Below are 23,456 nucleotides of genomic sequence, written 5' to 3' on the forward strand. Positions count from 1 at the left end.
TTCAGGCTGACTGCAGGTAGCCTGCCAGCAGGATAACCCAAGTGTAATGACTGCAAAAGTGAAACACGATGAACATCAATGAGATTACCAAGAAGTACTTCTCCAAGAATGGGAACCTTTCTGGCACAGAGAAGTCTGGTCAGTGTACCCTGCTTGGCACAGAAGAGATAACTGCATGGAAAAATGTCACTCAGCACTTATTTACACTTTAATCCTGAAAGGTGCTTTGTTCTTCAGCTTATGCAAATGAACAGCTGAAGAAATATGACTTTCTCATTAATTAGCATTAGCTGAAAACAGTTTAAACTGCGAGTACTTGCATGTCATTTTGATACGTGTAATGCATTCCAAAATGGTATACAAATTTGTTTTAAAGTTTTCCAAAGCTGAAGCTGACCTTGGCATTTAAAAGACAGCAGATAAAAATGTTATTCTATATGGAAAAGCCAGACAAATGTTAACTTTTAGAATTTTCACTGACTCAGGCTAATGCCAGCTTAAACATGTGATCCGAGCCATTCCTTGAACAAACAGGCACCCATAAAATAAACGAGACAGACCTTTCTTAATGTAAATACAGACGTACAGAGTGCATTCAGTACTTATTCACTTCAGTCAAAATAATAATAAAAAAAAAATATATATATATACACATATACATATATATATATATATATATACATATATATATATATATATATATATATATATATACATATATATATATATATATATATATATATATATATGTGTGTGTGTGTATATATATATATATATATATATCTACACACACACATACACACACAAACGGAAAACCTAGAACTAAAATCAGGGTGGTCTTGGCATCATCTTGGAAAAAAGTATTTAACACAGATTGATTGCAACAGGACAAAAGTGTTTAATGTTACTACATTATTCTTGGAATATACTCGCTGCTTTCAATTTTGGTGGCTGACTGCCATTTGAGAGCATGCACTGTGATTTTTATTACTTTTTACTTCTTAGAATACTTTCTGCTACATTTTGAATATAGCATTCTGTATTGTTTGTTGATCTCCTTAAGAACTTGCATCCAAATCTTAAGTTTTCAAATCAGGGAACCATAAAACACCTTGTTCTATGTGGAGAGTCAACTTATCTCACTTAACTGTTGCCTTATTCCTCTCCCTAATAACATCCAAGTCTTTAGTAATTCTCAACCACAAATTCTCTTCTAGTTGGTAAAAATATGTCTGACCTGCATGTAAGAGTAAAGGGCCTAAAAACATTTTCAGAGTTTGCATCTTGCTATCCATAACCAAAAATATCCGGTTTCCTCAATTTTTGCATTTTTTTTTTTTTTTTGTTTAAAATTTTTACATATACCTTTAGCTGCCATAGCAAAATCCTTTTTAATGCATATACTCAAGTACTTCATCTAATGACTTTCCACAGGTATGTGTACTGCTGAACAAATTCACGCATGGATACATATAAGCTTAATTCTACAGCCTTTGCTTTACCTTCAATTATTTTATATGCTGAAAAGAAATGAAACTGAAAGTGATACCAATAAACTACTTCTCTGGATTTATCAAGTACAAAATATAATTTGGGAATAAAGCTAACTTTTCTCGATTACCATACCAGCTATTATCTGCTTGAAATTGTGAATGACTTAGCTCTTAATATAAAGCAAATAAACGGTAGAGAATTATCCCTTGTTGATTCCTCTGTTCAAACAACTTGTCAGAGAGGAGAGCTCCCTCCCATAATCTCATCTTGATGATTTTCTTCATATGTAATGTTACCTGATCTCAATGAACTCATCCCAGCAGCATGCTTTCTTACATAACACGAGTCTTCAACTTGCATCCTCATATCCTCTGTCTTACATTTTCCCCCCTCCGCCAAACATTACTCTGCCACTTGAAAACATCAACACCAATGGGCATAAAATGTGATGCTCACCTGTAAACAGATTGCTACATTCACTCTGCACCCAAATGTGGTGTTAACTGCACGAGGAGACAGACCTAAGTCTTTGAAAATTTTAGAGAAGGAGTATGTAAGGGAAATCCTCGGTCTCTCTTCTGCCACCACCATGCATGTTCGCACACAAGACAGGTTAATTCCCTTAGCCTGAAAGCAAACAAAAAAGGTTTAGGAATGAAAACTGAATAATGGATTTTCTTATCATACACATTCTAGATATAAACATTTTTTTACTTTTTTCTTTTCTTTTAATCCATTTTCCAGTAATCTGTAATCAAGCAAAAAAACGTTTGCTACTCATTTTTAGGATGTGTATACATTACAGACATTTCAAGTTTTTAACATTAATGGTATAGCATGCAGGCTTTTGCATTACATGTTCTGTAAGGTAACACTGCTGTGGTATACAGTTAACCATGTCTGATGTGTGAAACTGACGAGAGGACAATGAGAAAAATCTAGTTATTTAATGGACAGCGTTTCATAGCAACATAATGACTGCACCTCCTCTTTAACAAAGTGCTTTTACTAAACATACGACAAAGTCTTTAAGAAACCTCAGCAGCATAGAGGGATAAATCCCAGAATATGGCCCCATCAACCCAAACTGAAGAAATGTGGGAGATCAATGGAACTGGCTGGGAAGATGGGTGTATTAATTTGGGGAGAGAGGACACAGCCATCTCAGGCTATCGCTCCTGACATGATCACGGTTACAGGAGAGGCAGCAGATGCAGGAATGACACAGGCAGAACACAAGCTGGTGACAGCAGCTCCTTTAGCCATGTGTGAACTGATAATACAGCACAGGTGATCCCTGGACTGACAAGTGCCCACAGCATTACTCAAGGGATTACTCCCCAAGTAAAACACTCTTGTTGCCAAAATACCTGCAAGTACACCCAACACCACAAGGTTGTCCTGGATAAGCACTTTTCCAGCAGACCTGAGAAGTTTTCACCACTGGGGAATGAATAGGCAGGAGTCTACTAGCATGGCTTGATGGCTGCCAAGGCAAAAGGGAAAAATACATAGTAGTAAATATGTCACAATAAATAAGGCAGCACTATTACCCAAGTATCTACTCATAATTTTAGACTAGCATGTACTGGTTCATAAAAATAACACTACTCAGTGCAGAATTTGAAATGCCACTATATACACAGTTTAGATGCTTTACTGTTGTAATGCTGAATTTAACATAAATGTGTAAAGTCACTGTAATGCAACAGATTAAAGATTCCTTTAAATGTGGATATTTGCACGTCATGTGTATGTTCTTCAGACTTAAAAAAAAAAAACTTCTCTATTGTTTTAAACAGTTAGAAATCTATGTCCCTGCTCTGGGACAGTCAGCATAGGTTTTATGGAACTAGACTTTATTTTATGATACAGCTTCAAATTTATACTTGCCTTCATCTCTAAAGACACTGGTAATCTAAAACTGAATTTCAGTCTGAGCAGGCGGAATGCTTAACAGATTACTCTGAATTCAGCCTTAGACTCCGCCTTGTATTCACTACTGTTTCTTTTAAAATGTCTCCCGTTTATTCTGTGCATGTCTGAAAATGGTACATGCATATGGTAGGACCTCAGCTCCACTGCAAGACCTAGGACAACTGTTTCTGGTTGGCCCTCTAAATGATTCTTTGCAACTTGTAATCTCACCTTTATCCCATTTCTGCCAAACAGAAAACAATGTGGCGGGGAGGGGGTGGCCATGATGGCAAGCAGTTAACAGTACAAATCTTTTGTTCTGCTTCTTTTACATATTTTGACAGGAATTCTTTATCAAAAATCAAACAGTTTTTCTTAAAATAAGACTGTTATATAATTATTTTAAATAAGTTACTATAAAAAATTTTTTTGAGAATTTTACACCATTTTTTCCTGTCAAAGAAATACTAAGGATTTTGCCTCATACAAAATGAGCCACTCTAAATCTAATTCTCAAGATTCTACAATAAAAAAGAACCTATTCTCAGCAACATACATGAACTTTCATTGAAAACTGATAAACTAGATGATAAATTGATAACAAAAGAAGAATGTAAAAAACGAATGGCTGTACTAGCAGCAGTCTCTACAGATTTCAGGTATAAATTTGTTCTTAAACAGAACACTTTATACCTGGAGAAATTAAAAGACTCGGAAAGCAGATCCAGAAGAAACATCGCAAGACTATATGGCATTCCAGAAAAAGAAGGAGGACGACAACATGTTCAGTTTTTAAATACTTGGTTGCCAATGACTCTAAACTTACCCAAAACCTTTTCTTTCAGAATAGAGAGGGGGGGCACAGATCACTTTTTAATATTTCCTTAAGGAAAAAACCCGTCCATTGCCAAGGTTAGTAATTGTAAGATTTATTTCTAGCCAAGATAAAGACTTAGTTCTGACAACTGTGTGAGCAAACTTTCCAATCAAAAGTAAACATAAGATTTGGCAATGACTTTTCTTCATCAGTTATGGCAAAAAGAAAAGCCTGTGCACCTCTCATAAAAAGCTTAAAGAAAAATAACATTAAAGCACAACTTACTTTTCCTGCTAAAATACAACCATTTTTACCTGAAGGTCACACAATTTTTTTCTTTAGAAGAAGCTCTTTAATATATATACAGAAAAATAAACTTCTAGATAAAGTATAAGAAATGGACTGGAGCTTGCCTTCTTTGAAGAGAAATGTTGCTAGAAATGGACGGCCATTTAAAGACAAAAATAGCAAAAAACTGAGAAACAACTGAACAAATGGATTATTTATATTTGTAATAAGTTATTAATTTTCTTAACACATCTATGTAATACTATGAATCAGCACCTAAGTATTACATTCACAAGGTAAAGCAATTTTCTTTTTTTCATTTGATTTATTTGGGGTGGGCAGAGGTAGTGATCGAACATTGATTATTATAGTTATAATTAGTAGCTTACAGTTATAATGCTATTCTCCACTATATAAATATTAATATAAAATGTATTCATTATATTTACAGTAATATAAAAAGTTTAGTGAGAGTGGTTTTAAATGACTTTAAAAGGGGGAACCATATATAGGTTTTAGATGTCTCACTATCATAAGATTTACACTGCAGGCTATAATAATTCTAAATAAGTGCAAGGATAAATAAGTTTAACTGTCATTTTTGATTTCAGTCTGAAATAGATGGCTGTATATTTAGGTGACTGGATGTTGTGGTGCTGTTGTGAATGTTTGACGGGTTTAAGATGATTTCTGCACATTTGCCTGTTTGGAAAGCATTTGTTCTTTAGTTTTACTCACAAATCATCACTGCCAGCAGTTCCGCATGTGCAGTTATGTCCGCAGATCTCTCTTACTTTTACGAGTTGCTTTAGTGTTTTTTTTTTTACTTAATTTAAGGCTGTGAATTTTTTTTTTTAACTTAATTTAAGGCTGTGAATCCTTTTTTTAATATCTAAAGTAACAGGTTGAATAGCTGGAGATCCTTGTAAAGGCTCATTTGTTGTGCTCACAAGCTTTTCCATACAAGTGGTATTATTCAATGTTATTTTCCCACGTATTATGCTTAAATGACTCCTTTTTATCGGAATTAGTGCTCATGAGTACTTATTTGCACAGCTGAAAGAACAAATGTTTTCCAATGTACCTTTATCAAGTAAAGGGTTAAAATGACCTTTCATCTTAATCTCTGAACCGGAAATACTAAGTACAGAACATTCAAACAGTCCTAGTGAGAAACATCTTGCTATTTAATACGCAGGAGTATACAATTAAAGTTTATTATGCGAGTTTTTGTTCCTTCTGACATATTTTAATTGTTATAAAATTAACATTAGCTGTATAAGTAAAGTACTGAATCTATAGTGTAATTAAAGCAATGTACTGAATATATGTGATGCTTGTTTTTAACCTGAAGGATATCAAAGATGCAATACCACTATTTGCTAAATTATATGAGCTGCTTGTACTGACTACATTATTCACAGCTACAATTATCCCACTCGACAAGGGGGGATCCACCTTGGATCCCAGAAACTACCGCCCCATCAGTCTGACGAGCCTGAAATGCAAGGCCATCGAACTTATAAACAAAGACATTGGCAACCTTCAAACACTGGACCCCACCCAGTTTGGGTTCCTGAAGGGCCAATCATGTCTCCTGAACCCGAATGACTTCTTCGAATCAGTCTCCAAAGCCATGGACAAGGGTAAGGTGGTCCAGAGAGCCTACCTGGACCTCACCAAGGCCTTTGACACCATCCCCCACTCTGGAATCATAGATAAACTTAACTAAGCTGAGCATCAATCCCTATGCCACTCGATGGGTTGCCAACTGGCTTACTGACAGAACCCACACTGTAAAAGTAGCAGACTCCAAATCCAGCTCCAGACAAGTGGAGTACCTCAGGGTTCAGTCTTTGGACCGCTCTTGTTTGGCATCTACTTTTCTGAAGTACAGGCCAACACTAAGAGACTCTGGCTAACAAAGTTCGCAGATGACTGCAAACTGGGAGCGATTACTGAATCCCAAAATGATGTGGGTATTCTACAAAAGGACCTTACAGAAACAGTTATTTGGTGCAGAGCCATGGGCTCAAGCTCAATGTCAAGAAATGTATAGTTATCCTCTTTGGGAAAAAACATGAACCCATGAATTACCACATAGGTGGCAGTACACTAAACACCGAAAGTGTGATAAGAGACTTAGGGACAGAGGTGGACAGTGGGTCTCGCCTTCGATAACCATATTGCCACAACAGTCAGGAAATTGTTCTATGTGGCACACCTCTTCACTAAGGGATTTTCATCCAGAAAAAAGGAGGTCATTGTCCCACTGTACTCATCCCTCATTAGACCCATGATAGAATACAACGCCCCATTTCTCTCAAGACATCTGCAACAACTGGAAAGGCCGCAGAAATACCTCACTAAAAGAATCACAGGCCTAAAGCAGATGCCCTATGCTGACCATGTAAAAAAAGCTTTAATGAGCTATAAAAGTCACATAGGGATATAAAAAATACCCCAAGCTCCAAACCAGTTTCGGTATAACCTTCTTCAGTGGAGCACACAAAATAGAGAAAATATAGAGAGCCAACAACAGAACACCTGATACTATTTATAGTATATGAGTGGTTTGGAGCTTGGGGTATTTTTTATATCCCTATGTGACTTTTATAGCTCATTAAAGCTTTTTGGAACAAAGCAAAGCTTTGCGTGAGAGGTTTGGTGTGGATTTAATGTAAAAAAAACTCCAGCTATACTCTGTCGCACATAGTCTACTCAGAGGCGATCTCTGCTTAACATACAAGGCCATGTCAAACCCAGAGCTGTTGGACATGCTACACTTAAAGAAATCCCAATCTCTCAGACAGACAAGATCTAGGGATCTAAACCTTGTCATCACAATGAAGAAAACATGCTGGAGGGATAGGTTCCTGACCCAGAGACTCCCCAGACTCTGGAATAGACTTGTCCAAACATGTCAAGCAGAGCGCCTCTTTGGCCCTCTTCAAAAGGAATTTTGATGACTGGATGGGAGATAGGAAATTCAACCCGGGGATCACATAAGTCGCCCTGCTAGACAGGGGTCCAGGGAAGTAAATACTGTGTGAAGAAATAGCCAGGGAATTGTTATGGCTAGGCCTGTATAGGCCCTAGGGCCGATAGCCTAGTACCAGCCTATGAACATTTAGTCAGTTTAATTAGTCAGAACAACAGCTAACTTTAATATTTATAGGAATGGTTAGTAAAGTATAATAAAATATAGTAATGTATAACCATTTATATAGAAACATAATTTAGAAATGAGACAATCTGTTTAAAATTAAGTTGCAGCTATCTGGTAAACAATCTGATTATCTTAGTAACAGCAGTATACCAACAAAGTCAATGGACCACTCCAGTTTATCTGAATTTAAAAGGATAATACTTTATTGCCCTACATTGTTATAATAGTATCAAAACAAAAAAAATCATTGTAATATACTGATTTATACTTTAGAATATTTATGATTCTGATACAGATATATATATATATATATATATATAAATAAATGTGTGTGTGCGTGCGCAAAATGTAAACTATGGTTTGTTTACCACATATTTTGAAGGTTACAAGGAGAGATACAATGCGTTAATTTTTTTTGTTTTCTCTTTGCGATAAACAAGGTTAATTTTAGAACACTTGGAAATAAGAAGTGAAGCTTTTGTGGTATTCATATCAAAACATAAATGATTTCAACTAAACCCACACAATAGCTTCATACATAAGATTAAAAATCTTTACTGAACACATATGAAGCGAAGTTTAAGAAATACGTAGAGCTGTTATAAACCGATGTTTCTAATACATTTCTTTTCTAATACATTTCTTTAAGTGTGTGATGGATTCCAGAAATGTGCTGTAAAGCTTTTCTTTCATTAATTTTTATATTGCCTATTAAGAATATAGACAGTGAAAGACTGACGGTTTTAGACGGTTTATATATTTTTCTCATGATCAGATATACTATATAGCAATATTAAGCTGTTAAAATCATTTTAATATATATATAAAACAAATTATTCAAAGTTACTCTGTATAAATCTCTTTTCAGAAAGATATTTTACGATATTATAATTTTTCTATTAAGTAGTAGATGCACTTGATAGATTTACAGATTGACTAATGGGATTGTTGGAAAAGTACTCAGATTGCTTCATCAAACTAAAAATACTTTTATTCCATAATTAGTTGTTTAAATGTTAATATTTTAAAGGATTTAACAAGTGCTAAAAGTTTTGTCCATAACTGAATATATCTATTTTTACAATTTAGACATGCTTCTCATCTATTTATTTTAAATGTGTCCTTATATTATAGATGACGTATTACAAATGCCTGATTATTATTAATGGCTTAAACAGTCCATTAAAGATGGTCAGCTTATTAAAAATATTTAAAACTACATAAACCTGATATTGTATTTTTACAGGAAACTCATATGATAAATAATGATATTAGCAGACTGTTGAAAGATTATTTGACCTTAGCTAGTTCTCAATTCAAAGCTAAAATAGGAGGCAATATCCTCCCTCTTTCAGGAAGTTTACTTATTCTAGTCACATTAAAAATGTATTTTTTTCCTATTGCTTACACTAATGAATATTTAGAAACTTATACTTTTAATAAACTATTAGATATGAAAAAATATATAATTTATTGGCATCAATTACTAAATGGTAAACTTTTTTCTGCAGAAAAACTCACTAGACAGTTTAAAATTAAACTGGTTAATACTGCAGATTTGCAGGGCATATATAAGTACAAGTACAAATGTGAATTACATTCAGAATCTTTCCCTAAAATTTTAGGATTTTTAATGAATGTTAATAATGATTTAGTAAATTATGTCCTATTAATCCAAGATGTATACAATTCTTAGATCGTATTCTTCATTTTCTGATGACATACTTTGGAATTATTCTACAAAAATTAATAATCAAGGTTTTCAGACAAAAAAAATACTAATAAAATCTGCAGAAAAATCTACATCTTCGTTACATTGCAAAGTTTTTCATTGACATTTTACATACAGCTTATATCACACCATATAAAAAAATTGATTTAACACAAAACAAGTATAATGTAAATGCTGAAAATGTGACTGACATAGATGCAAACTGATGTATATGGTGTTTGAATGTTAAAAAATTATTACTCAAGCATTGCTGTCAGAACTAAACACTAAACTACTATAACTAAATCACCCATTCTGTTTAATGCTCCAATTCCTGAAATAATATCCAAGATGCCTCCTCTTTCTCTATTCTAGCTACAGCTATAAAAATAGTTATGAAGAATTGGAATAATAAAACTGCTCCCTCATGTACTAAGCTACTAAAAACTGTAGGAGAGAATTATTAACTATAAAGAAGAGAGCATCAAATGTTATGCATTCTTACAAATCTTGGCTTAAACTTAGTGCTTTGCTTGAGAAATACTGATTGTTTTTAAAAGTTTGTGTGTGTGTGTGTGTGTGTGTGTGTGTGTGTGTGTGTGTGTGTGTGTGTATATATATATATATATATATATATATATATATATATACATATAAAATAAATCAGGAAGGGGGCAAATATTTTTTCATTGCACTGTATATGTATATGCGCACACACACACACACACACACATATATATATATAAATATATAAAATTTGTGTGTGCGCGCATATACATATATACTGCAATGAAAAAGTATTTGCCCCCTCCTGATTCTTTTTGCACGTTTGTCACACTTAAATGTTTCAGATCTTCAAACAAATGTAAATATTAGACAAAGTTAACCCAAGTAAACACAAAATGCAGTTTTTAAGTGATGATTTTATTTATTAAGGAAAAAAAACTAACCAAACCTACATGGCCCTATGTGAAAAAATAATTGCCTCCTAAACCTAATATCTGGTTGTGCCACCCTTAGCAGCAACAACTGCAATCAAGTATTTGCGATAACTGGCAATGAGTCTTTCACATCGCTGTTGAGGAATTTTGGCCCACTCTTCTTTGCAGAATTGTTTTAATTCAGCCATAATGGAGGGTTTCTGAGCAAACAATTGAATTTTGGAAGTATGACGATCCCTTACTTTAAATCCTATGTCGTTGAGTTTTATGTAATTGGCTAGAGGCTCAATAGCAAAGTTAATGAGAGACAAGGGACAACACTGTTTTATGCCCTTGCTTATCTTTGTTGACTGAGAAATGAAAGATCCTAGTAAGACATGAGAATGTTTGGATAAAAATGACTTAAGATACAAAATGTAAACATCTGTACATTTCTAATACTTTCATTAGAAAAGACCAGTCTAATGAATCAAATGCTTTACCTAAATCCAGGCTAACTATAGATAGTTCCTGTTTATTGTTATTAGCATAATCAAAACAATTTTTTTTATGTTATATGTTTGGCTATTTAATATACATCCAATTTGTAGGTAGTGTATTTTTAATCTATTTGCAAGGACTGATCTTATTTTGTAATCAACATTCAATAATGATATGGGTCTATAAGAAGAGCATACAGATGGATCTATTTCCTGTTTTAATTAAGTTATAGTTATTGTATATTTCCATGATGATGGTACATTTAAATGTAGTTTTATTTTTTGTTAATGAAACATTTGATGGACTATTGTATAAAATTCAGGAATGATGCCATCATTGCCTGGTACTTCATTTTCTGTCAACCTTTTAATTTGCTCCTTCATTTTTGTTACAAAAACATTTGTTTTTCAATTTTTCTTATATGCTCGAAAATAATGCTGTATATTCCTATTTAAAAAGGCATCAATCACTTTTTTTATTTTCTACATTACTATTCAGTGCATGGATTTCCTCAGTGTTATTCAAGAGAGTTTTTTTCATGTCTGTATATTTCCTATTACTACCAGGAATAGAGATATGTGATTTGTTCTTGCTATCACTTTGACTAAGAACTAACTTAAGCCTTTAGGGGTTAAAAAAAATGACCTTTTTTCTAAAATAAAGGGAACCTAATGCTGTTGGGGTCTTCTGAAACTATGCCCTCCATTTTTTATTTCAATTCTGATTTTTAACTTTGTTTATCTTTCCTTGCAGTTCCAACAAGCATCACATTGCTTTATCCTGTTGTAATACCAACTAGAAACTTTGCCATATACATAAGCTTTCATCAAGTCCCACAGGATCCCATCAAACAATCACCATTATTACTGGAGTCTAAGGACTGCTGTACTTCTGTTAGAAAACATTTTTTTAAATCTTTCATTATGTAATTTGCTAAAAGAAAATAATTTTCTTGGATTTATCACTATAGTGCATAGTGACATGCTAAAAGACAAGTTATCTCCTTACCTGTTCTATTTTAGAAACCAAATAGTTCAAAATGTACACCCTTTCAATTACTGACTGTGCATCAAATCTGTACGAGCAAGGAGTGTGAAACAGAATCTGACTCAGAAAAGTTAACATCTATAAGTTTGTCAGTACAGTTTACTAGGCCTTAGCTGATGATGAAATTCTAGATTTGTTAACTGCGCTACTTCATTTTCTTACACTCTGCTGGTAAAGTCTCCCGACAGTGTTGTATCTCCACTCTGCTGTTAAAGTCTCTCGACAGTGTTGTATCTCCACTCTGCTGGTAAAGTCTCTCGACAGTGTATCTCCACACTGCTGTTAAAGTCTCTCGACAGTGTTGTATCTCCTCTCGACAGTGTTGTATCTCCACTCTGCTGTTAAAGTCTCCCGACAGTGTTGTATCTCCACTCTACTGTGGAAGTCTCTCGACAGTGTTGCATCTCCACTCTACTGTTAAAGTCTCCCAACAGTGAAGTCTCTCGACAGTGTTGTATCTCCACTCTGCTGTTAAAGTCTCTCTACAGTGTTGTATCTCCACTCTGCTGTTAAAGTCTCCCGACAGTGTTGTATCTCCACTCTGCTGTTAAAGTCTCTCGACAGTGTTGCATCTCCACTCTACTGTTAAAGTCTCCCAACAGTGAAGTCTCTCGACAGTGTTGTATCTCCACTCTGCTGTTAAAGTCTCTCTACAGTGTTGTATCTCCACTCTGCTGTTAAAGTCTCCCGACAGTGTTGTATCTCCACTCTGCTGTTAAAGTCTCGACAGTGTTGCATCTCCACACTCTGCTATTTAAGTCTCCCGACAGTATTGTATCTCCACTCTGCTGTTAAAGTCTCCCGATAGTGTTGTATCTCCTTTCATATTCAATGTTAACATTTCCAGATAATGCCTAGAGAATTTACCTCCAGTTCCAGTACATACTTGCTAAGACTAAGACTCTTTTTGATATTCCGGAATTAATACAGACATTATACCTTTATCTTAACTGTACAGAATCAATAACTCTAGACATAACAGGATTTCTCCACAGCATTACTATTTTCCTTCTGTTTTCTTTAAAGCTTGAAATTGCTAGAATTGTATATTCTTGTATCAAATCTGTTAACATATTGCAATAAACAAGTTTCTTGTTAAAAAACCCACTGCTATTTTATGCATATTAAAAAAATAAATGACACGTCACACACAAACATATATAATATATAAATATAGATATATATGTATGTGTGTGTGCATGTGTATATGTGTGTAAATATATATATATATATATATATATATATATATATATATATATATATATATATACATATGTATGCATATATGTGTGAGTGTATGTATAAAAAAAACTGCTGTTATGTGATTTCCATAATCACAATTCTTTAACAGAGTAAAAAGGTCACACAGATAACCAACTGGTTACAAAACACAAAAAGAAAAATCTAGCAAAGCCAGACTTTTGTGTGATACCTTAAACCTCTTGCATCAGACACCTCATGGGATATATGCAAATCACCCTTTAAGGATATCAGGTGTTTCAGCTAAAAGACAATTCTGAATGTCCATGACTTTTTCTTTTACTTTCAGTTAAGTCTATTTATTGACAATCTGTGTTTACAAAGATCAAACATTCCTCTTATGCTGTGCTGATGTCATAAGAAGGCAGAAACATGCATGTCCACAGCTAGAGGGGTTTGGCTTTAATGGCGTGAAATTGTCCATAAAGAAGTCTAACAGTTTGCATAGACTTAGCTTTGTCTTCCATTTTCTTTAAAACCTCTTCTGCATTAATACCAGAGAATAATGCTGTAAAGGTGCATCAGCAATTTAGCTTTAAGATGATCAGGCAAATTTTGTTCCTTTAACCAGGCATGCCTCCTAATCACAGATCCAGTAACTGCGGACCCGCAGGAGGCCTCTAAGGAATCAAAACCACATTGCAAAGTATGCTTTCCAACTTGTTCAGCTGCATGCAATAATTTCTGCAATTCTTTATTTTTGCTACACAAAAAGGCAAACACACCAACTAAGAATCAAAAGCACCAAAGGCTTAGCAGATTACTTGAAACAAACAATTTATTGAGTTAGCGCTTTCGGAAACAAACTGTGTTTTGCCTTCTTCAGACAAGGTACTACCATTTTGCAAAGCTTATAAATGACACATACAATGCCAATTAACTGATTGTTGAAACTAATTGAATAGTTTTAAAGTGACAGATACAATTCAGTAGAGTTTAAAAAAGCCAAAGAAGTTCACCTTAGGCAAATACACTTGAGTCACAGAGTCCTAACTATCAATTCAACCAACATATAAGAATAGTGATGCTGTGTATGAATATTAAAAAACAGTTAATAAAATTGTTAAACAAATCCAATAAAAAATACTTATTAGACCATTAAAAACAAATCTTCCATGACACTAATACTTTGACTAAACTGAAGGCTCACATGTTAAACCAGTAAAACTATTATCTGTTTAAAGCCAACTTCTTTAGAAAACATTTTATAGAGACCATTTCGTTTAACCCTGGGGGTAAATAAGCAGCAGTAGAAAAATTTCATTTTATTGGATTTGTTTAACAACAATTTTATTAACTGTTTTTTAATATTCATACACAGCATCACTATTCTTATATGTTGGTTGAATTGATAGGACTCTGTGACTCAAATGTATTTGCCTAAGGTGAACTCCTTTGGCTTTTTTAAACTCTACTGAATTGTATCTGTCACTTTAAAACTATTCAATTAGTTTCAACAATCAGTTAATTGGCATTGTATGTGTCATTTATAAGCTTTGCAAAATGGTAGTACCTTGTCTGAAGAAGGAAAAACACAGTTTGTTTCCGAAAGCGCTAACTCAATAAATTGTTTGTTTCAAGTAATCTGCTAAGCCTTTGGTGCTTTTGATTCTTTATTTTTTGCACATTCTGAAATCAGCATCATTTTCTGTTTCAGCAATCCCATAACATGTTGTTGGTACTTAAGCATATGAAATTGACAGTTTAAGGCCCTGATTGCCAAGGTTGCAGATGCATAAACCTTTTTTCCCCATCTGTCTAGTGCTCTTGAATCTCTGTCAGAGGGTGTAGGATTTTTTGCTGTTGAGGCCTTAACTCCCTTTGGACCCTGTGAAATAGTTTCAGGATCAGCAGCAGGGTTTCTAAATAAAAAATTATGCGAGTCAGGGACCCTGTAATATCTGTCAGGCTTACTGGGAGCCGGAGGTAAGGAGTCAGGGGTCAAGCTTGACTCCGAAAAGACATCATCCACAATGTCTAAAACAGGGGAATGGCTAAAGGCTTGGGCTGAGGGACAAGAAGGAAATCCCAGAGTCTCTTTTGATTCTGAGAAGGTTTGACTCTCCCAGTGAAAATGCTCCTTCAAAGTATGCAATGTTTCTCCAAATGAATAATCCTCAGGAGGAGATGCAGCTGGAATAGACTCCTCAGCATCAGAATCCTTTTAGGGAGGTATAGACAATTCCTGATAAGAAGAGGAATCAGAAGAAATAGAAACCTGATCTGAAGATTCATAATCAGTGTCTTGTCAAGGCCTCTTATCTGGAGGGGGATGGGTACCCCTGATCAAGGTAATAAGGTCTTCAGCCATTTTGATCATCTGTTTTTTTAGGCATAGAGGCCTATCACATGGCTCATGCGTCGTTTTTTTTTTAGTTTTAGAAGTTACTTTTGTCTTTGGTTTTGCAGCTGTCGTCGGTTTGATATATAAATGTTGAGGTCCGAATACACCCTCAGAAGCTGGTGCCTGCTCAACGGCTCTGGACCCATCCAAGGGAGATACATTCGTCGGTCCAATACCTTGAGTATCTTGTGGCATGCAGGACTCCACATGGGTGTCGGTAGAGGCCTGCGACTCGAAGATAGCTGGTATTAGAGGCTGCAAAAGTGCCTCTGAGTACTGGCGAATCGGCGACTGGCTTAGGAGAAGCTTTGTCGTCGGTTTTGGATCTTGACTGCCTTTCTCTGTCCTTTTCTTTGCGTTTTTTATGTACTCCGGTAGTCAGATTGCTATCCGACGATATTTCTGGGTAGTTAAATCTGTTTCCAAAATACTCTGATGCAAAAATATATCAACGCTTAATAGTGCATTGGTTAAATCTAGAACAAAACTGACAGCCAGGCACATGATCAGGTCCTAGGCAAGGAATACATTATAAATGGAAATCCTTAAGAGGTATTTGCTTCCCACAAGTAATACAACTATTCACTTTTTCTGACATTGGTAAAAAGCAAGAAAAAAGTTTCCCCAACGAGGTACTTGGCTTTAGTGAAGACTTCGGTTCTGAAACTCAAACTTGAATATTACAGAAGTTGGCCGACCAGCACTTGCAAAATGCTTCTGCTTCGGGCACTGTGCGGCAAGAAAGACTAAAGAAAATGGCGTTGGCTGCATGATTTATACCCCTGATGACCTGACGTCATGGAAGAGAGGACAGCAACCGAAGCAGGACCCAAGACTTTGGAATTCAGACCGACTGAGGGCAACCTGCCAGCAGATTATCCAAATGTAATGACTGCAACAGTGAAACACAAAGAACATCACTACTTCTGAAAGAAAAACACACACAAAATGCTTAATAAATGTGTTTTACACATTAAGTGATTTAAATTAAACAGTTTGCAATTTGAAAGCTTTCAGTGGCTGTAATGGATTACCAGTGAAAATTAATGTAAAGGCTTGGATTGACAAAAATAAGGGAAAACAGTGGGTCAGCAGGTGTGCAGAAAGACAGGAAAAGTCATTTAAGTTTATTCTAATTTTATGCTGTAAAAAAAAAATTAACAGATAAAAAAATCATGATGGCAAGTCATTAAGTAACTGTCAGATGGCTGCCACCACCCTTTTCTTAATACTACATACTGCAGCTGATAGAAACCACACACAATGTCTGTCACATCCTGATGAAGGTCATGCAACACTAATAATGCCTTGGTGTACACCATTTACCATTTCTGCTGCCCTTCTGAACAGTCTGTATAACCTTAAAATATAGAGGTCTCTAGAACTGTACAAAATATCTCCGATACCATTTGCCCACATAAAATGACAAACTTCTTGTTTACTACTGCAAACACATCTTTCTATACTTTCCAGCATTCCACTAGCCTTTTTTTGCCCTCCTCACATTTCTTGCTCATCTTTAAGTCATCTGGCATTACACCTACATCTGTTTGTGGTGACTGCGACTCTGCAAATATTTTCTAGACTTCTGCTTTTCAGATTTATAATTTTTTATAATGACTCTGAGACAACTGAAACCATTTCTCAAAGCCTTTAGACTCTAAACACCCTGTCAGCACTTGGTGAACTAACCCTGTTGCATAATAGCATCACACATTGCCACTAATGCGAACCCTTCCAATCCTTAAAGGAAAACTCCACCCTCAAACTAAAAAAATATGTTTTTTTCAGTCTATCTTTGTTTCCAGACCTATTTTAACACCTCAAAATCACTCTAAGTGCTTTATTTGTATTTTTAGCATGTTTACCACAACATGGCTACCGATAGGGCTTGATATAGCAACGTGATCTTGTTCTGCTTCAACCCTTTCTCTTTCCCATAAAGCATTTCAAGTCTTCTTTCTATGACTCATGCCAGACATAAGGAAGTAACTGTGAATTCCCATGCCATTGACATATAATGGGAAATGTGTGACTCACTGCCAGTTTGTATTCCTTCTGCAAGAGGGCTGCTTCTTTTCTTTGGCTAATCACCCTCATTTATGTTTTGCTCAGAGGTTCTTTACACTACACTTTGAAGTTATCTAGCTACAGTCACAGAAGTAGCTAAATTAGAAGCCATTGTTCTAGGTGTTCTTTTGTAGTCCAAGATGAATTGACAGGCCCCTCCCCCAACACTACTGCAAAGGTGTTAAAACCGTCACTGCTACAGTCAGCTCAGAATTGAAAGGAAGGGGCGTCCAGTGTAAATTTTTTCCCCTCTGCCTGCAGTAAGAGTTATGTATTTATGTAATCATTTTGCCAACAGTAGAAAGAAATATTTATATAAACACTTTCAATTTAATTTTTGCAAGCAAGCTTCAGAAAATTCTTGATTATTTCAGTGTGTTTTATTAGTAGTAACTTTTGATTAAACTCTATTTCTGTATACAAGCCATTATTATGTTAACTTATTTGTGCGTGCCATTTCTTTTTGAGGTACAGCTGTCTTGAGACATGCTGTTTTGGTAATTTCCTGGCATTCTACTCATCTCCACATTTTTAAAATTACAGCAAAACAGTAACGTGCAAACCTGACTTCATGATACTGGCTCAGTAAAAGAATGTACTGAACTCTCACTGTAGTCTACAGTCCATGCAGTGAAACATTTTGTGTGTGTGTGTGTGTGTGTGTGGGGGGGGGGGGCTGGGTGGTCCCTTACTGAATATTTTAGGGAATAAGTATAACTTGCATTATGGATACATAACTCCACACTGCTTTGTATGGAGTAGTCAGAGACTCTGATGTGCAGCTATTCACGATATGCAACATACTAGCTTTCAAACCAGATAAAGTCCACAAACAAGTGAAAAAACGGATCCCAAAATGAAGAGACAGGCATTTAAAACCTGAACGCAATTTATTTTGTTTAAACAGTGAAACAGCGTTTTCGCCACACACACTAGGTGGCTTCTTCAGAGGTAACAAGCAGCAAATAAAACGCTCCTTAAATACACAACTAATTACAAGCAATTACTAAAGAAAAGCAATTGATAAAAAAGGCGGAACAACCCCTTATTTCCAATTGAACACTGCAACAATAAAACACTTGTTGCAAGTGGCTTTACAGACACCTTTTAAAATGTGGCAGTACAACATTTTCAACAGCCACTTTATACTCTGCAAAAATACAGTGTATGAAAACAGTATATAAAACAATAATGGCATATAAAAACAATAATGGCATATAAAAAATATACCTATACATAAATAAAAATTCACATAATAAAAATATCAATATCTGTCTATTAAAGAACTGACTTGCGGATCAAAAATGTGAATTTTATTTTGTTTTTGTTTACTCGACAAACAATATGAAATGAAATACACCATCCTAAAAAAGGGGGTGGGGGGCACTTACACATACACTACATGACAGAAAAGCATTCAATAACGGGTAAAAGAAGAATAAAAAATTACATAATCCCAGTGGACAAGTGTAGAATGAAAAACTGGAAACTTATCTCATATACGATTGCAGTTTAAGGTAAGGGGCAATATTACAACTCTCATTTAACCCTGGCGGGTTAAATGCGTCAAGTTGCCAAAGGAGTTCACAAGTTTCAAGCATTATAGCAGTAGGGCCACCCCTAAGAGATGGTGGAAGATGGTCAATACCCATAAAGGTAAAAGCATGCCCTGAAAAGGAACAGATGTGCTTAACTAATGCATTTTCACACTTCTTGTTTTTAACAGCATATAAGTGCTGATAAATTCTGTCCTTAAATCTTCTATCCGTCTTACCGACGTAGAATACTGGGCAGCAAGAACAAAAAGCAATGTAAATCACAGATTTGGTATCACACTTAATCCGATGGCGAAGCATATATTTCCTACCTGCTATACAAAAAGTACTACCAGTTTTTATGTGTGTACAAAAGTTGTAAGCTCCACAAGAAAATGATCCAATAGATCTGGCACTAAACTCCTCAGAAGAACTACTCTGCAAAAGTTCCTTAATGTTCCTACCCCTCCTAAACACCACAGATGGCTTTTCACCCAATTTGTTGCTAACCAATACATTACTCGTCACAAAGAACCAATTCTTGAACAAAATATTTTGTATATCATACGAATTCACCCCAAACGTAGAGATAAAACTACAAGGAGCTTCATTCAAAGGTGCAGGTGCAGACGACTGGACAGAATCAAGCATGTTACCATTTTCACTTAGGTTCGAAATGTTTCCATCAACAGTGGTGGAAGTGGCCAAAGAGGAAAGAAGCGGTTTATAAAAACCACAAGTTCTTTTGTTAAGTACTTCATCTATAATATCAGATACTAAACGCTTTGGATAACCTCGATTCGTAAAAAGTTCAGTCAGTAGTTGGCATTCAAGGGTAAAATCTACCAATTCACTACACATCCTTACCGCCCTCACTAGTTGTCCCTTGACAATGGCCTTTTTGTGCTTAAATGGGTGTGAACTAGTGAAGTGGAGAAATGAATTAACGTATGTGTCTTTTCTATAAATTGTAGATTTTAAATGGCCCTGTACACCTACTCTAGTTAACTTTACATCGAGGTAGTTCATACCTTCAACATCAAAGTGGTAGGTAAATCTAAGGAACGGTGTTGTAGAATTCAAATAGTTGACAAAAGAATGTGCTAGAGCAGAGTCACCCCTAAACAAAATAAAAATATCATCAAGAAAGCGGGTATAGTAAAACAATTTACTATTCCACTCAGAATTGTTGAAAACAAAATTTCTTTCCCAGTATGTCATGAAAAGGTTGGCCACAACGGCCCCACATGGAGAGCCCATGGCCACCCCTTTTTTTTGGATAAAAATATCCCTTTCAAACATAAAGAAATTAGAGGATAAAATAATGTCCAACAATTCGGTGATGTTATTAATAACACTTCTAGGGGCCCCACGTACCCCTACGTAGAAGTAATAGGAATAGAAACAGGCAGGACATGAGTGGTGACCATATTGATACATCTGCCCCTGCCCATGCTAATGTTCCTAATAATGGTAATGATTTTTTAGGGAACAGGAACAACAAAAGACAACGGAGGGGGAACAAGAATTGGAACAATTAGATAACACTTGTGGTGTTGTGGATGCTTCTCCTAGGATTATTTTAAATAAAAAAGGTGATTTCACTATTTATAATTTTTCAAACCTTACTTTGGAACCAGAACTTGTGGAGTTGCTAGCTTTGGGTAACACCTTTGTTCCTTCCGGGAAATGTGATATAGCTAGGGTCTTACTTGATCTCAAATGTTATGTCAGAAAATTGAATTTAAAATTATTATTCAATGTTTCTGCTCAACCTTTGGTCCCTAAATTGAAGCTCCCTAGTGTGTTTAATCCGCCCCTACATGTTGCCCTAAAAATGTTTGAAAGTGCATGCGAGTTAGATATCAGATTTTTGATGAAGTGCCCTAATTCTGCCCCAAACCAGTTTAATATCTCAAAAGAACAATTAGAGGCCCTGTCTGAACTACGTTCTGCAGGTGTCAGGATTATCAAACCCGATAAAGGTGGGGGCTTAGTTATTTTTGAACAAACTGATTACATTGAAAGAATGCATAGGGTACTGGATTCCGACTCTTATGAAACTTCATCTGTTAATGAAATGAATATCTGTGCAAGTAGGACCAGGGGCTACTTTAGGGACTTATTCATTAGTGGTAGAATAGATGAGGATACTTTCAAATATGTTGACATTTTATATGCTAAGACTCCGGTTATGTTTGGGATCCCCAAGATCCACAAAAATCTTGGGGACCCTCCAATGAGAGCTTTGATAGATGGCAGATCATCTTCCACCTACCCTTGTTCGAAATACGTTGATTCCCTGTTGTCTAAATATGTGGAAAGTATACCGAGTATCTGCAAAGATTCATGGTCTTTTTTATCAGACCTAAATAAGTTAGTATTAGACGCAGATACTAATTTTTTGACCATAGATGTGGTCGATTTATACACATCTATTCCACATCAGGAAGCTCTTGAGTGGATCGACCTACTTCTGAATGAGCTTGGGGCCCCTAGAAGTGTTATTAATAACATCACCGAATTGTTGGACATTATTTTATCCTCTAATTTCTTTATGTTTGAAAGGGATATTTTTATCCAAAAAAAAGGGGTGGCCATGGGCTCTCCATGTGGGGCCGTTGTGGCCAGCCTTTTCATGACATACTGGGAAAGAAATTTTGTTTTCAACAATTCTGAGTGGAATAGTAAATTGTTTTACTATACTCGCTTTCTTGATGATATTTTTATTTTGTTTAGGGGTGACTCTGCTCTAGCACATTCTTTTGTCAACTATTTGAATTCTACAACACCGTTCCTTAGATTTACCTACCACTTTGATGTTGAAGGTATGAACTACCTCGATGTAAAGTTAACTAGAGTAGGTGTACAGGGCCATTTAAAATCTACAATTTATAGAAAAGACACATACGTTAATTCATTCCTCCACTTCACTAGTTCACACCCATTTAAGCACAAAAAGGCCATTGTCAAGGGACAACTAGTGAGGGCGGTGAGGATGTGTAGTGAATTGGTAGATTTTACCCTTGAATGCCAACTACTGACTGAACTTTTTACGAATCGAGGTTATCCAAAGCGTTTAGTATCTGATATTATAGATGAAGTACTTAACAAAAGAACTTGTGGTTTTTATAAACCGCTTCTTTCCTCTTTGGCCACTTCCACCACTGTTGATGGAAACATTTCGAACCTAAGTGAAAATGGTAACATGCTTGATTCTGTCCAGTCGTCTGCACCTGCACCTTTGAATGAAGCTCCTTGTAGTTTTATCTCTACGTTTGGGGTGAATTTGTATGATATACAAAATATTTTGTTCAAGAATTGGTTCTTTGTGACGAGTAATGTATTGGTTAGCAACAAATTGGGTGAAAAGCCATCTTTGGTGTTTAGGAGGGGTAGGAACATTAAGGAACTTTTGCAGAGTAGTTCTTCTGAGGAGTTTAGTGCCAGATCTATTGGATTATTTTCTTGTGGAGCTTGCAACTTTTGTACACACATAAAAACTGGTAGTACTTTTTGTATAGCAGGTAGGAAATATATGCTTCGCCATCGGATTAAGTGCGATACCAAATCTGTGATTTACATTGCTTTTTGTTCTTGCTGCCCAGTATTCTACGTCGGTAAGACGGATAGAAGATTTAAGGACAGAATTTATCAGCACTTATATGCTGTTAAAAACAAGAAGTGTGAAAATGCATTAGCTAAGCATATTTGTTCCTTTTCAGGGCATGCTTTTACCTTTATGGGTATTGACCATCTTCCACCATCTCTTAGGGGTGGCCCTACTGCTATAATGCTTGAAACTTGTGAACTCCTTTGGCAACTTAAACTTGACGCATTTAACCCGCCAGGGTTAAATGAGAGTTGTAATATTGCCCCTTACCTTAAACTGAAATCGTATATGAGATACGTTTCCAGTTTTTCATTCTACACTTGTCCACTGGGATTATGTAATTTTTTATTCTTCTTTTACCCGTTATTGAATGCTTTTCTGTCGTGTAGTGTATGTGTAAGTGCCCCCCACCCCCTTTTTTAGGATGGTGTATTTCATTTCATATTGTTTGTCGAGTAAACAAAAACAAAATAAAATTCACATTTTTGATCCGCAAGTCAGTTCTTTAATAGACGGATATCGATATTTTTATTATGCGAATTTTTATTTATGTATAGGTATATTTTTTATATGCCATTATTGTTTTTTATATGCCATTATTGTTTTATATACTGTTTTCATACACTGTATTTTTGTAGAGTATAAAGTGGCTGTTGAAAATGTTGTACTGCCACATTTTAAAAGGTGTCTGTAAAGCCACTTGCAACAAGTGTTTTACTGTTGCAGTGTTCAATTGGAAATAAGGGGTTGTTCCGCCTTTTTTATCAATT

At 35.5% G+C, this 23,456-nt stretch overlaps 1 protein-coding gene across 1 annotated transcript in view; it reads right to left on the reverse strand.

Moving 5' to 3' along the window:
* The window catches only part of LOC122793692 (disco-interacting protein 2 homolog A-like), a 2,141,448-nt gene that overhangs the window by 141,520 nt on the left and 1,976,472 nt on the right, over positions 1-23,456 (reverse strand). Inside the window, exon 30 of the mRNA XM_044061912.1 lies at positions 1,951-2,121. Coding sequence (XP_043917847.1) covers positions 1,951-2,121 — 171 coding nt within the window. The remainder of the gene's footprint in view (positions 1-1,950; positions 2,122-23,456) is intronic.

The sequence above is a fragment of the Protopterus annectens genome, chromosome 2.part0, assembly GCF_019279795.1.
Source record: "Protopterus annectens isolate FY-2018-M chromosome 2.part0, PAN1.0, whole genome shotgun sequence".
Lineage (NCBI taxonomy): Eukaryota > Metazoa > Chordata > Ceratodontiformes > Protopteridae > Protopterus > Protopterus annectens.